General features: G+C 43.9%; 1 protein-coding gene across 1 annotated transcript in view; it reads left to right on the plus strand.

Moving 5' to 3' along the window:
• pdzd2 (PDZ domain containing 2) overlaps nucleotides 1–15,376 on the plus strand; it is a 101,542-nt gene that overhangs the window by 26,249 nt on the left and 59,917 nt on the right. Inside the window, exons 5-7 of the mRNA XM_079515964.1 lie at nucleotides 2,673–2,995; nucleotides 3,960–4,213; nucleotides 14,426–14,571. Coding sequence (XP_079372090.1) covers nucleotides 2,673–2,995; nucleotides 3,960–4,213; nucleotides 14,426–14,571 — 723 coding nt within the window. The remainder of the gene's footprint in view (nucleotides 1–2,672; nucleotides 2,996–3,959; nucleotides 4,214–14,425; nucleotides 14,572–15,376) is intronic.

The following is a 15,376-nucleotide window of genomic DNA, read 5'->3' on the forward strand; positions in this document are numbered from 1 at the left end:
GGGCCGGGGTCATTGCCGTAACTCTGAGAATGTTCAAATGGAACCAAATGGATCCGTTGTACAATCTCAGAGTTAAGGGGGTCCTTGCAAATAAAACATTTGTGAACTAGTGGACTCCTAATATGCCCTAGCGACGCGTCATAGTAAAACAGTCTCATACATATTGAAGAATATATATGAAGAAAACCTGGAGACTTGACATTCAGTACATGGCTCTTATGATCAAAATAAGAACATTAATAATGGTGTGTGAAAAAGAAAATCAAAACTTTGCCACAGACAAGACCAAGTCTTTGCCACGGACACATTGATGACCCTGTGTGTGTGTGTGTGTGTGTGTGTGTGTGTGTGTGTGTGTGTGTGTGTGTGTGTGTGTGTGTGTGTGTGTGTGTGTGTGTGTGTGTGTGTGTGTGTGTGTGTGTGTGTGTGTGTGTGTGTGTGTGTGTGTGTGTGTGTGTGTGTGTGTGTGTGTGTGTGTGTGTGTGTGTGTGTGTGTGTGTGTGTGTGTGTGTGTGTGTGTGTGTCGTCAATTTTCGGGCTAGTCGAGCCTATTGTCTTTTCCTCCCGTTTGGGAAGGTAAGCAGAATGTTTTGTAGGTTGGGGTTGCATCAGCATGGTGACACACCGACATGGCGGGACACAACAATACGATGTCCATGGCTCTTTGTTCCAGGGGCTAAAGGCCTCACAAACTGTAGACAATAACAATGCATGTACCACTGTGGAGTGGAGAGCATGGCGGGAGGAGCGCACTGGGACAGGGGATAGTAAGCTAGTGCAGTGGTTCTCAAAGTGGGGTCCGGGGAGCGGGATTCCACAGGGTCCCCAGGAAAATATAGCTGTAGCCTCACACTCATTATATATAGTCACAAGTTTTTCAGTTGTTGGGTCCAGTAAAATCAATTTGGATGCAACTATCGTTTATTTCCCTATCGATTATGCTGTTGATTACTTTTCAGATGAATTGAATATTGACAAAATAGGGATCGATTATGAAATAGGTTGATTATTAAATTGTTGATTATTCTTTTTTCATATTTGGCTATTTGTTGGATTAACTGTTGCACCCTAGAGACCATACTTGTATTGTTAAAACCATGTGACTCCCAGAAAGGCTCTCTTGTCCCCAAGCAGAGTTCAAGGTTTGTGTCTTTCTCCTCATGTTCAGCCTACTAGTTACTGGCTGTCTCCTGCATTTATGGAACTCTCTGGCTTTATGGTGAGGTATGACTGACTGCACATGATGTGGCGTCATAATGTTGATGGCTTTCAGTGGCATTTGCTTTCATGTGTGGAGCATTGTTTTCCCAAACTGGGAAGTTGGGAGGTAGCCTAGCATTTTAACCCATTAAACACATGAAGCATATAGGCCTATGTGTCCTTTTTGATGTTAGCTGTATATTATAGCAACATTTGTTTTTCAGAAAAATCTTAGGAACAGTGGTCTAGATAGAACAGTAGTTCTCCAAAGTAGCAGGTCTACAAGCTCCCAGTCCGCCACTTTGTGCTGCACTGTTCTTTTTTCTTTTTTTTTCCTTTTTTTGTTTTTCTTTCCTGAAAAGTTTCCACCCGGCAACAATATTACGCAAACCATAACAACGGTGCTATCCCTAAATCCCGAGTCCATTTAGATGCAATATCCCCAATCTTCTTCTTCCCCCCCCCCCCCTTTTTTTTGACTGCCAGCAAGGCTGGAAATGAGTTTGAACTTTGCATTTCACAATGATGATGATTAACCCAAATTTAGTTTGGCTCATAATACAAAAAGAAAAAAAAGCTCATAAGGTTAATTTGTAGCTTCAAAATGTACTTGTGTAGGCACATTCTGTTCAGAATCACAGCCAAAAGCATTTTACAGCTTTTTTGCAGGATGTTATGAAATGCTGCCCAGAGCTCAGCGTGCCACGCTTATGCAGCCAGGTGAAACTCACTAGTAAATTGTTGGCTTAACAGGGAACAGATAAATGGCTTGGGAAAAAGCAAAAAGAATAATAAAAATGGGACATTGAACACAACAGGAAATAGGATGTGTTTTGTTCCAGTGTAAATAATGTAACACAGTTGAGATATTGCACAGTGTAGGAGCAATTTGTCAGGTTATGTTTTGTCTGAGATATAGTATTCAATACAAAGGGCCTTTTTTCTATGCCTGCTTAAGGAATTGCAAGATAATGGTTTGTTTCGTTAAGTAAACCCATTGCGAGAGGAGATTGTCCAATTCTTTGAGAGACACACACACACACACACACACACACACACACACACACACACACACACACACACACACACACACACACACACACACACACACACACATGCATTAGGAGCTTTGTGCAGCCAAAACTACACAATCATTTAGAAGAGTGGTTCTCAAAAATAGCAGAAAGCTCACAGCGTGGCACAAAGCATGCTTGTACATTTTTTGAACATTTTGAAAAATCTTGAAAGTGTTTTATTTATTTTTTATTTATTTATTTCAAGATCTTCTGGGGGTCCATGCCACAAAACATTTTCAGATGGGGGGTCCGTAACGACACAGCTATAATATATATATCAATTTGGAGGTTCTTGGCGGGAAAAAGTGTGATAATTACTGATTTAGAAGGCATTTGTAGAATCAGCCTCAGGTCCTAATGGGCCAATTCTTGTCCTTGTATTTTGTCTCTCTGCAGTTACCTGGCCGACCAGTGCTGGAATGGCGGATGCATCTATCTGATCATGCTGCGGCGGATCAAGCGAAAAGCCCCTCTTCCTCCTCCGTGCAACGGAAACTCCGCCCCCTCTGCTGCCATCGGAGGTGGGATCACGTCGGGCGGCGGCCAGGCAGGCGAGCAACGCAGGAACAACACGGAGCCGCCCGGCAGTCCGCTGCAGAATGGCAACAAGCGCACGCGCAAGTTCGGCGTGATCTCGCGATCGTCGCTGAACCAAGACAGCAAGGTCAGCAAAGACGGAAGCCGCGACTCGGACCTGGAGAATGGTTGCCACGTTGACGGTAGGCCTGATATTTGAGATAATCTTGCATCACGTTGCTGTCGGGCAGAAACCGCCTATATCCATATTCTAACTTTCTGTGTTTTTTCCTGTAAATTAACGGCTTACTTGATCATACTGTAGTTGCTGTTTGAATCCTGAAACAGTTTTGGATATATGAGGTTTCCTCCTCATATCATTTGAGATGATATCATAATAATCACAATTATTTGCCATAATTGCAGATTGTTTTCTTGCATAACCATTTGATTAATTTCCATTTTTATTCATGAAAATATTTTCATATATTTTCAAAGATCCACAAGTTCACAACGCATTGCCAAATTTGCCATGTGACGTGTTATGAGAGGCTATTTCCGCAGGGTTTTTAAGTGGTGCAACCACTTCATTAAGGAGCTTTGTGTGTCTGTGGGTGGGTGGCTGGCTGGGTCTGTCCGAGCACGAAAATAGCGTTTGGTTGGTTTTCACAACCAAGTGTCACTGTTGCGCAGCCTAACACACACACACACACATATTCACTGTACTTCGGCTGATTGATGATTTCGGGTGTGACAGTACAGTACAGTACAGTACAGTAGAGGGACCCCCTGGGGACCACCCCACGGTAACTCTGTCATTTCTCAACCGTTTCGGACGCGGGGCGGACCGCCGGAACCAGCCCGCCCCCCTGGGCGCGTTCCTGTGGGTCTGGATGTTCCAGGGACCCCCCGGGGACGCCCACACGGAGTTGCACCACTTTTTAAAAACATTTTGAAAGTATAAAATCATGTTTATGGCCTATTTTGACCATGGTACATGGGTGTGTAGTAATCTTTGTGTATTTAAGTTATTACTATTTTTAGTAATATTTTCCCCAGGCATTCTTTTATTTATTTTTTACAAATCCTAAAAGTCTCATGCCCAATTAAATCGTTATATGCCATTCTTTATATAACAACTCATCAAGTATGGTGACTATCCTATAGGTGACGGTTCTCCCTCTGTGTCCATGGACGTGGAGAATGGCCCGCCTCCGGAGGAGGAGGAGCCTAGCTGCAGGCTCCTTCCACACGCCGCAGCATCAGCACCTCGTGTGAAAGCTGCTACTCCTCCCCCTCATCATCATCATCATCATCATCACCACCTTCATAACGGAGGCATGGCCACCTTGCCCAACAGGTCTCACGGTCGCCTCGCCGAATGCAAAACAGAGTCCATCAGCAGCGAACCGTCAAGCCAGGTGAGACCATATTTATGGACAAAACCCAACGTCACAACAGCGAAAATAACCCCAACTTATATGGTTTGGATCCGGAACTGGAGGAATAATATTAATAATAATAGTAATACATCCAATTTATATGCTCACTTTATAAGTCGCTTTACAACTTTGTTTTTAGGAGAGAAAACAAACTATAGAAGCTAGAAAAGGGGGATTTTAATTAGGTAGGGAATCCGTGTTTGAAAAGGTGGGTTTTGTGTGTGATTTTAAACGTGGTGAGGGTGGGGGCAGCTCTGAGCTAGGAGTGAGTTCCTTTGGGTGGGAACTGGATCCAACATTGAGTGACTGAAATTGGTTCCATCACATTTTGGAACCGTTTCTGGAACCAGGTTTTAGCACACTGTTGGTGCAGTATGTGGATTCAAGTCGGCTATACACTTTCAATACAGTGGTTCTCATACGTTTTATCTTCAAGGACATAAGGCATAACTCTGAGAGTCTACAAATGGAACCAAATGGACCCTTACAGGTCGTTCCCACTATACTACTCGAGTGAGAGTGTTGTTGCTGCCATTGGTTGTGGTACTACTAATTTACCCCTGGGATTCTTAAATCCTGTGTTGAGGGTCACATAAGGAAACCCTGTGCCCTTCTGGGCACAGGGAGGATAGGAGTGTGTGTGATGTTTGGCAAAATGTGTGTGTGTGTGTGTGTGTGTGTGTGTGTGTGTGTGTGTGTGTGTGTGTGTGTGTGTGTGTGTGTGTGTGTGTGTGTGTGTGTGTGTGTGTGTGTGTGTGTGTGTGTGTGTGTGTGTGTGTGTGTGTGTGTGTGTGTGTGTGTGTGTGAAAACTTGGCCTGTTGTAGCGCCACCATGACGCTGGTTTGAAAACTGTCAAGTGGTATTTCTTCCTCAGCCTAGTGGGAATATGCATGCACAGTTTCACCGCAATCGGACGCTGCGTTGAGGACTTGTGGTGATTTGTACAAAATGGGTACAAACTAAGCGGACTACTCTGGCTACTCCTGAAAACTTTAGAAGCCAATCGTAGCCAATCAGGATGGATTATGAGAAATCAAACAAACCTGTCTTGATCACATGACTATGCAGAGCATTTGTACCGATTTGCGTGAAATTTGGATAAAATCTGAAGGAGTAATATTAGAGAATGTGTTTTACATATGTCGGCCTCCTGGTGGCGCTATAAAGAGCAGATGTGAAAAATTCCAGGCAAAGGTTTTTCCTTGGCCTCTAGGGAGTGTGCATACAAAGTTTTACACAGATCCGTGAAGTTAGAGGTAAAAACACTAATCGGCCAGTTATAGCGCCACCATGAGGCTGAGTTGAAAATGTTCCAGTGGCATTTCTTCCTCGGCCTAGTGGGAATGTGCGTGCACAATTTCACGGAAATCACACAATGTGTTCATGATTTGCAGCATTTAGTTTGAAACTGAGCACTCCTGCGAACTTTGGAAGCCAAATATTAGCCAATCAGGATGGAGTCCTGAAAGACCCGTTTTGTTGAATGGCTCTAGAGAGACTGTGTACCAATTTGCGTGATGTTTGGACAAAATCTGTAGGTGTACTATCCAAAAAATTGTTCTGCACAAAACGGCCTCCTGGTGGTGCTATAAGAGGCCAATGTGTAAACCTTGGGGCAGAGGTTCAGTTGTGGCATTCAGGGAGTGTGTGTGCAGAGTATGGCTGCGATCAAGCCAACGGTGCCGGAGATTAGCTGTCCACAGACGGACGGACGGAGGGACGGACACACAACCGGACGGACGGAGTGCAAAACATACTCTCTCCCCATGCCTTCGGCCTGGTGGAGACAAAAATGCACTCTTGAAAGTTGAAACAAAATAAGTTGAGAATCAACCAACCATTTATTATGAAAACTATGCATCTGTATTACAGCAGCTACAGTAGTTTTGGCCAGCTGGACATGGACGGACGCACACACACACACACACACACACACACACACACACACACACACACACACACACCTACAAATCCTTTGAATACGATGGAATATGATTAAGATTGATTGTGATTATGGTAAGATCACATTTCATATCACACACACCATACCTGTAACTTTCACTTTTTGACAGGGGTTGGTGCGGGCCGGACAGTTGGTCCTTGCGGGCCGTAAATGACCCGTGGGCCGCCTATTGGGAAACCCTGAAAGGATCCCAACCTACTCACAACGTGTTACAAGCTTTACACTAACATTAACTTCATAAGAGAGCTGTCTGGCATTTAGACACATACGTTTTCTTCTTAGGTAATGTAGCGCAGCTGACGTGCCTGCCTGCTCTCCCAGTGTTTTCTGTCCCTATCAAATGAGAACAATAAAAATCTGGTCTCAGTCTCGACTCGGTCTCAGTCTCGACTCGGTCTCACCTCCCGTCGGTGTCGACTCGGACTCAAACCCCTCGGACTTGACCTGGACTCGCTTTAGGTGGACTCAAGTACAACACCAGGTCTACGCATAATTTCTGTGAGGTTAGGTTTACGGTCAAAGTTAGGGCTACGCATAGTTTCATCCCACGTTTTTGCAACCCAGTGTCAATTATCCAATGTAATCTGCCAACCTAGGGGGGCAGCGGACTGACCTCATGCTTCCTTCTATGCTTGTGAGCTCTGGGTTAAGGTTAGGCATAGTGCTTGTGAGGTCTGGGTTAAGGTTATGCACATAGTGCTTGTGAGGTCTGGGTTAAGGTTTTTGCGCATAGTGCTTGTGAGGTCTGGGTTAAGGTTATGCACATAGTGCTTGTGAGGTCTGGGTTAAGGTTATGCACATAGTGCTTGTGAGGTCTGGGTTAAGGTTAGACATAGTGCTTGTGAGGTATGGGTTAAGGTTAGGCATTGTGTTTGTCAGGTTAGGGTTAGGATTAAGGGTAGTTTTTGGCATAGTTTTTTTTTTAAATTAAAGGTTAGGGTTTAGGCGGCACCTGGGCGACACACCAAAGGCTCCCGCAACTGCACATTAATTTGTGTTCTTGACATGAACAAGCTTGAGAGAAACTGCTTTACTGAGCTTTCACGCGGTTGTTAACGGTTTGATCCCCCCACCCCCCTGTCCTCCATCAAATCCTCCATGGGAAGGAAAACGAACAGAGGCCACTAAAAGACGATGTGAACTCAATGAATCATCGTCATATTTGTGCTTTCATCGTCTACCCGTCTATCAGCAAGTCCAGCATTTAACAGCCTGACAGTCAGTCACCCAGACGCACTATAATCTGTGTGTAATCCTCTTTACCCTGCATGGCTCTCCATGCAGCGCTGATGTAACACACTCTTCATGCTCCTTCACGTCCACAACGTGTAACCCAAGACTCTACCTGCAAATTGTTACTATCATGGCAGAAACCTTGTATCTCCATATTTCTGATGTGTTATGTTTTTTTTCTTCTCATAAATGAATGCCCTACTTCTTCATACAAGAGTATGGCACACAAGTAGTGAAAATTGCAGATCTTCAAGCTGAAGTCTTTAAAGCTTTTTTTTTTAATCAAAATGTAACGGTTTTGGACATACATTCTAGCCAAGAGATTTCTCGGTTAGCTACAAACACATTAAAACATTAAAACACATTTGGAATAGAAAAAAGATAAAACAGAGGGGGTAACATTTTCATTTATTATTGACTTGATATAAACAACCAGACACCTGACACCAGTTCTAATATCAATAGAATAAATAGAAATACGGTAGATAGAAAAGATAAGTACAAGATCTAACTTGTTTTTATGGCTTATCTTAGAATGTCCCAAATTAATTTAACAAATTTCACGCACAATTTGTATGTATTTGACTATATTTCAGAATTGAATTATCGATTGCCAATAGAGTACCAAAGACCTCACTTTTTCATTCCCTGGTTCATGGAAGTAATGTCTCTGTGGAGAATAATATTGGGTCATCTTAAAATGGTCTCAAAGCATTGTGCTCCAAAAATCAACACATTATCCTGGCGATATTGTTAGTGAGGTGGCTCTGTCTCGTTTACAGTAGTCACTCATATTTGATACAGTCTGTTTCTGGGAAAGATTTTACTAATTCGGCGGCAGTAACATTAGCGTTTTCTCACTGACTGCAAAGGCCGTCTGAATAGGGACCCAAAGCCTAGTTGTAGCCTAGTTGACACTCCGCCACACAACCCCCCCCCCGTCCCGTCCCGTCCCACACACACACACACACACACACACACACACACACACACACACACACACACACACACACAGCAAATCCACGGCTGGATACAACTGTAGTGGCGCTGATTCATTCATAGATGAAGCAACAGCAGTAATTACCGGCTGGCGTTAGCAGCAGGTGTGGTTGAGGACAGGGGTTAATCCCAGGAAAACAACTTTGAGCGGAAACGGGGAAATGTGTGAAACAATGTATTTTCTTTGTCCAGTGAACATGATGTCATAGTAGTCAGTAGAACAGGTCCCACAGCTGTCACACCGACACTACAGTAACGTGTTCTGACAGGGTCACAGTGAAGGAACACATTTAAAGCCGCAATCCGGTTGTAAAAAGTTGTTTACGTGATATTTTCTTTGGTTAAAACAAAAAGTTGTTCTTCCGCTTTTTGTGTGTGTGTTAAAAAGTTGAAGCTCTGAGTGCAGTACAGTAATCACTGCTATAGAGTGTTTGTTAACCCATTAAAACCGGGAAAACATCTGTGTCATTTATTTTTGTTTTCTTGCGTTGGCTATTCAAAAATAGAAGATTTACAAGGCTTGTACATCTGCTATTTTTGAGGGGAGCCTATACAGGTTTAATATTTGTTTTTCCTTAGACAAACATTAAAAACGCCATTGACAATGAACAGAGTATAATGTTTGTTTTGTCCATGTTTGTTTTGTCCTCGATGTTGTAAGATGATAAGAGCGCCCCTCACTTCACACAGGTGTGATTTTTTTTAATCAGATGTACAAGCTCTCTTCGGTTCTCTCCTCTGATTGGATTGGAAGAGCTCCAGGCAGGAACACCTACTCGTTGACAGGCTGTACTGCCCGAAGCCCATTAGCCCAATATCTCCCCATGCAGTGCAACTAAGTACATTTAGACAAGTACACAAGTACTGTACTTAAGTACAATTTTGAGGTATTTGTACTTTACTTGAGTATGTCAAATTTTAAGTACTTTTACTTCTACTCCATTACATATCAGAGTCAAATATTGTACTTTTACTCCACTACATTTATTTGATAACTTTAGTTACTAGTTACTTTGTAGATTTTGATTAGTATTACAAAACATACGTTAACCGCATCAACCCTGTATTTTGGCCATTTGAAAAAATCTGATCTACAAGCTCACAATGCGTTGCGAAGCTCAAGTAAAACATTTGAGTACTTTTTCCACCACTGTCCCCATGCCAACGGGGATTCCCTCTTGTGAGAGCGCAGGAGAGCCGTGTGTGAACCCGGAGAGAAGGACATAACGTCCCGATTGCAGTTTTGCCAGATGAATAATGTTTCATTTAAATAACAGGTCCAGATGCTGCAATGGTTAATTAATGCACAATTTATTCTAGATTATTATCTGAGTTGAGCCACAGGAAAGCTCAATGTGACTGATATATAGAGCTCTCTATCTGTCTGAACTTGACTGACTCAAATGGCTGGTGTGGGGCAGTGGCGTGCACAGACATTTAGAGGGGCAGGTGCTCAAGTTAAAAAAGGGCACCTTGTGCAGCGCGTGGAACCGGCCGGTTGCCTTAATCCATTTTGGGCGGGAACCCCTTTTGGTGTTAGCATTATGTTATGCTTTAGCTATTGAAAAATAGCAGATCTACAAGCTCATGAGCTTGTAGGTCTGCTATTTTTGAAAAATCCAAAAAAAAAAGAGAAAAAAATGTTTTGTTTTTTTTCGTTTTTTTTTCAAAAGGGCACATTGCCAAAAGGGCTCTAGCACCCCCTAGTGTCTATCTGTGCACGCCACTGGTGTGGGGAATTCGGCAGGTGGTTGTGGTGACTTAGTCTCATTGAGTCCACTGGCAGAGCCTGACCAGAGCCTTTTGTGGCAGTTCTGGACCAACTTGCGGCCGGGCACTGCACTCCCTGTGGTGTTGTGGAACGCATGTGTCAATTTGAAGTCAGTGGGGTGAACAGTTCTCGGGTTATGTTGATTAGACACACACACTCACACTCACACACACACACACACACACACACACACACACACACACACACACACACACACACACGCGTACAGTGTCAGTGTATTTATTGTAAGATCAATGCCCTATTCATCATACAAGATTGTCACATAAACGTTTAAATTGCTCTGCAAGCTCACAGTGCATTGCTATGCCCAGGGTTCAATTGGTTAATTAATGATCTCTAAGCACCACTGCCTTAAACATGTAGTGTTGTTGTTAATAGGAATAAACAGAGCAGCACCCGGGAGGAAGTGGACTAAGAAAGGGAAGCAGCCAAACCGTTTTGAACAAGGAAAGAAGGCATACTGTAGTTATCTGTGACATTGGACCCAAATTGTTTTGTCCAGGTCTGAATCATCCATCCATCCATCTTCAACCGCTTATCCGGACTCGGGTCGCGGGGGCAACAGCTCCAGTAGAGAGCTCCAGACTTCTCTCTCCACAGCAACATTAGTAACTTAATCCTGGGGGACTCCAGGGCGTTCAAGTACGGTTCCCCCTGTCGTCTGTGGAGCCGTTCCCGCCAGACACATTGTCTGTGTCAGAAGCAGCAGTCAGCAGAGCCACACGCCCAGACAAGCTCCAAGCTCGGATCATCATTCAACTTGTCAGCGGTGGCTAACGTACTCCTCAATACCTAAATACTTTAATTACATATAACCAGTGCACAGTTGTACTCAAAACCCTTATTCAGTCCCCGCTGCAAGTTACGTTTATGGGTGAAATTCACAAATGGTCAGCTATAAAAGACAAACCAGAACAATTTAAATAGCTCAACACAACTAATATTACAAGTGGTTTTGCCACATTCAACACAAAAAATATGTTAAGCGATAAGACGGGCCAAGCAATACGAAAAATCACACACGTGTGAACTGAGCCCAAACAGACCTGCTTATTGTGCATATAGTATTTTTCTTATTGCTGCATTCCTTGGCCCCTTATCGCTGCTTTCAGCTATAGGCCTATTTATTTTTTTACAAATTTCTTCACATACAAAGTGACAGATGTGTTCCGCATCGAGTCAAGGCACACGTGTAAATAGGTTCCATGGCTTTTGGCCAAACAAGGCAATAGGCATGAGTTATCGCTGCTTGCAGCTATATGTATTTTACACATTTTCACAAACTTCTCTTCAACTGGGATTTCACATAATGGTCTATAGATTGTGTGTAGAACGTTTCATGCAAATTGCTAAAAAAATCCAGGCAGAAATTCAGGTTTAAGCACTCAAAGTGCCATGGCTTTTGGCCAAACGAGGCATGAGTTATGCACAAGGGGGTTCCACCGCGCCTCAAGCCTGTGGTAGGCTGGTCTGGTGCATCTCAGAAGCCGGACTGGTAGCAGGTAGAAGGAAGGCACTGGAGCAACTCGGACAGTTTAAGTCTCATGAACTGACGAAGATGTTATAGTTACATCGAAACGTTTTATTGCCTGCACCCTGTTGAATAAAAAAAACTGTGCGAGTTGCTCCAGTGCCTTCCTTCTACTGTCTAGAGGCATGAGTTATGCCTGTCCAAAGGTTTCATTTTCAAACGATTGCTATAGCACCCCTTTGGCCAATTGGAGTAATGCTGCATTCACATGGAATCAGGCAAGCGGTAGATGGCAAATGGCAAAACCTGCTGGACTGCACGGAACGCTAAAAAAGTTGTTCGGCACAAGGAGACCCATATGTGTATCAAAGTTGTATTGCTGCTGGTCAAACGGTTCATGAGATATGCCTGTTCAAAGTTTGCATTTTCATTAGGTGCTATAGCGCCACCCTTTGGCTAATGGTTGTGTGCTTCGCGTCCTCTCCGTTTGACATAACCCTCTACCGTATTGCCATGTTTCGCAAAGAAGAAGAAGAAGAAGAAGAAGAAGAAGCTGACAAATACAATAGGGACGAAAAGTCCCTTAGGTCTTGGTCCCATAATTACTACTGCAGTCTCAAAATTATTCAACCCCTTCATCGCAAGTGTGTTCAATACTGAGTACCATCAACTGTCTTCATAATTATTCATTACTAATGTGACTGGGATTACAGAATTATTATCGGCAGGCCGGAAGACTGGGAGATGGAGATTATATTGCTGCCCCTGTCCTTCTGTCAGTCTGGCCGTCCATCTGTGTACAGATAATCTCAGGACACCACTGGACCGATCGGCGTGGATCTACTTTTAATATTGGCTAATGTTCACCCCAGAACATGGAGGTTGGGGTGCAAGTAGTGAACAAAAGTGGCATTTTAAGAGTTTTATTAGAGATGTCTGATTTTTGCCAATATCCGATATACCAATATTGTCTAACTCCGATACCGATATAAACCGATACCGATATATGCAGGCTTTTCACTGAATGTTTGTCCCAGTATTGGGATTCTCGGTGGTTTCCATGTCCATCTCTTTTTGTCTCTGATATTTATATTGAACTAATATTCATTAGAATATTCCCCCTACCTTTTGAACGTGACCATTAGATGACACTGCACTCTACAGGAACAGCTTACGCACGCACGCACGCACGCACGCACGCACGCACGCACTCACGCACGCACACACACACGCACACACACACGCACACACACTCTCCAGGAGACACACACACACACACACCTCTGTGGTGTGTAATTGAATACTTTTGATGTACGTGCATTAGCATGACAGTGCAGAGTGGGGTCGTGTCTACTGAGGAGCATCTATTATGGTGTGAGGAGGAGAGAGAGAGAGCAGCTAATGCTAATGATCAGCACTGCATTATGGAGATGAGGCAGCACACATCATTGTTTCCCAAACACTGGGTCGGGACACATTATGGGTCGCGGACACATTTTTATGTGTCCTTTCATTTTTCGATTGCCACATTTTGTTTATAATTATTATAATTTCAAAACATTTTCATAAAAACGTTTCCATGAACGTTTTTCATGAACAAATTCAATGATTTTTTCCCCCTGTAATTTAATGAAGAAATCAACGAAAAATCTAAGAAACTCCATAAATTAGAAAACAAATGTACTTTTCATGCCACGTTATGAGCTTGTAGATTGTCTTTATTCACTTGTTTGTGAGCACACAGAGACTACCGTAGTTCATTCATTCATTCATTCAGTCATTCATTCATTTTTCTGAGAAGTAACAGTTTTGGACATACACGGTTTCCACCCCACAGTAAGGTATTTTACCAATCAGCCTGTCTGCTCACGATTAAATCCTTTGTAAACAGACTTGATGAATGTAGTTGAGATTTTTTATGAGCACATAGCTTCTAAAACGCCACCACACCGTGGCTGGCTTGTTTAGCAAACATAAGGTAGCGCTTTTAAAGTTTGAATTGCTTCAATCCCTTATCAGGAGTCTGGCAGTTGTTTTGCTTTGCTGAAACGAGTGTTGCCAGATTTTGCGAGAGAAACACGCACCCAGGTCTACGAAAACAAGCCCAGAGGAACGCCACTCACGCACGTGACCAGAACCACTTTAAATATGCTTATGTACACAGGATATTTGAAAATAATTCAGAATATTTTAGAAGCATTTTAACAACATAAATATTGCACAGAGGTCCCTGGCACAACATATGTTCAGATGCGAGGTCCATGGACAAATCCACATTACTTCCACGGTTGTACATGTGAGGTCATTTTAATGTCGCTGTCGCCTCGCCATCACAAACACACATCTTCCGCTAATGTGTTTGTGTTATTCTTCCTCCTCGTCCGGCAGAACTGTTGATTGTGGCTGAGTTAATCAAATGTTATTTTATTATTGGGTGGTCTAGCGCATTGGCTCTCAAACAGTGGGTCGTGGCCCGTGTTCGGTTGAACTGATTTTGATGCTGTATCAACTGATTTTGCTATAGGAATCCCCTCAACGACCCCTGGGGGTCCCCGGATCCCATGCACTTTGAAAATGTGACATGATATAACTACAACACTGGTTGTTTTGTATTGAGTTGTGCTTGAAATGTACTGTAATTCTCCATTCTATCAATCAATCAATCAAACCCATCCATGTTTTGGTGTCTCCCTTTGACCTTTGACCCTTTATGTATGTGTTGGTTTCCCCAGCCCCGGGACGGGAGCCACATCTGGAAGATGCACATGGTGAAGGCTCAGGACGGCCTGGGCATCCAGATCACGGGGGGCCGGGGGTCCAAGCGCTCCCCCCACGGCATCATCGTGGCCCACGTAGAGGAGGGAGGGGCCGCACAGAGGTACAGTACAGACTACAGAGTACACCTGAGCACTCTGCACAGGGGTTCAGTACAGAGTACACCTGAGCACTCTGCACAGGGGTTCAGTACAGAGTACACCTGAGCACTCTGCACAGGGGTTCAGTACAGAGTACACCTGAGCACTCTGCACAGGGGTTCAGTACAGAGTACACCTGAGCACTCTGCACAGGGGTTCGCAACCTTCTTTACACCTGAGCACTCTGCACAGGGGTTCAGTACAGACTACAGAGTACACCTGAGCACTCTGCACAGGGGTACAGTACAGACTACAGAGTACACCTGAGCACTCTGCACAGGGGTTCAGTACAGACTACAGAGTACACCTGAGCACTCTGCACAGGGGTTCAGTACAGACTACAGAGTACACCTGAGCACTCTGCACAGGGGTTCAGTACAGACTACAGAGTACACCTGAGCACTCTGCACAGGGGTACAGTACAGACTACAGAGTACACCTGAGCACTCTGCACAGGGGTTCAGTACAGACTACAGAGTACACCTGAGCACTCTGCACAGGGGTTCAGTACAGACTACAGAGTACACCTGAGCACTCTGCACAGGGGTACAGTACAGACTACAGAGTACACCTGAGCACTCTGCACAGGGGTACAGTACAGACTACAGAGTACACCTGAGCACTCTGCACAGGGGTTCACTACAGAGTACACCTGAGCACTCTGCACAGGGGTTCGCAACCTTCTTATTTTTTCATGGACCACCCAGTGTGATATCGTTGCTGTCGGGCAGAAACCTCTTATCTCCATATTTGGACTTTTTGTGTGTT

The sequence above is a fragment of the Electrona antarctica genome, assembly GCF_951216825.1.
Source record: "Electrona antarctica genome assembly, chromosome: 12".
NCBI lineage: Eukaryota > Metazoa > Chordata > Actinopteri > Myctophiformes > Myctophidae > Electrona > Electrona antarctica.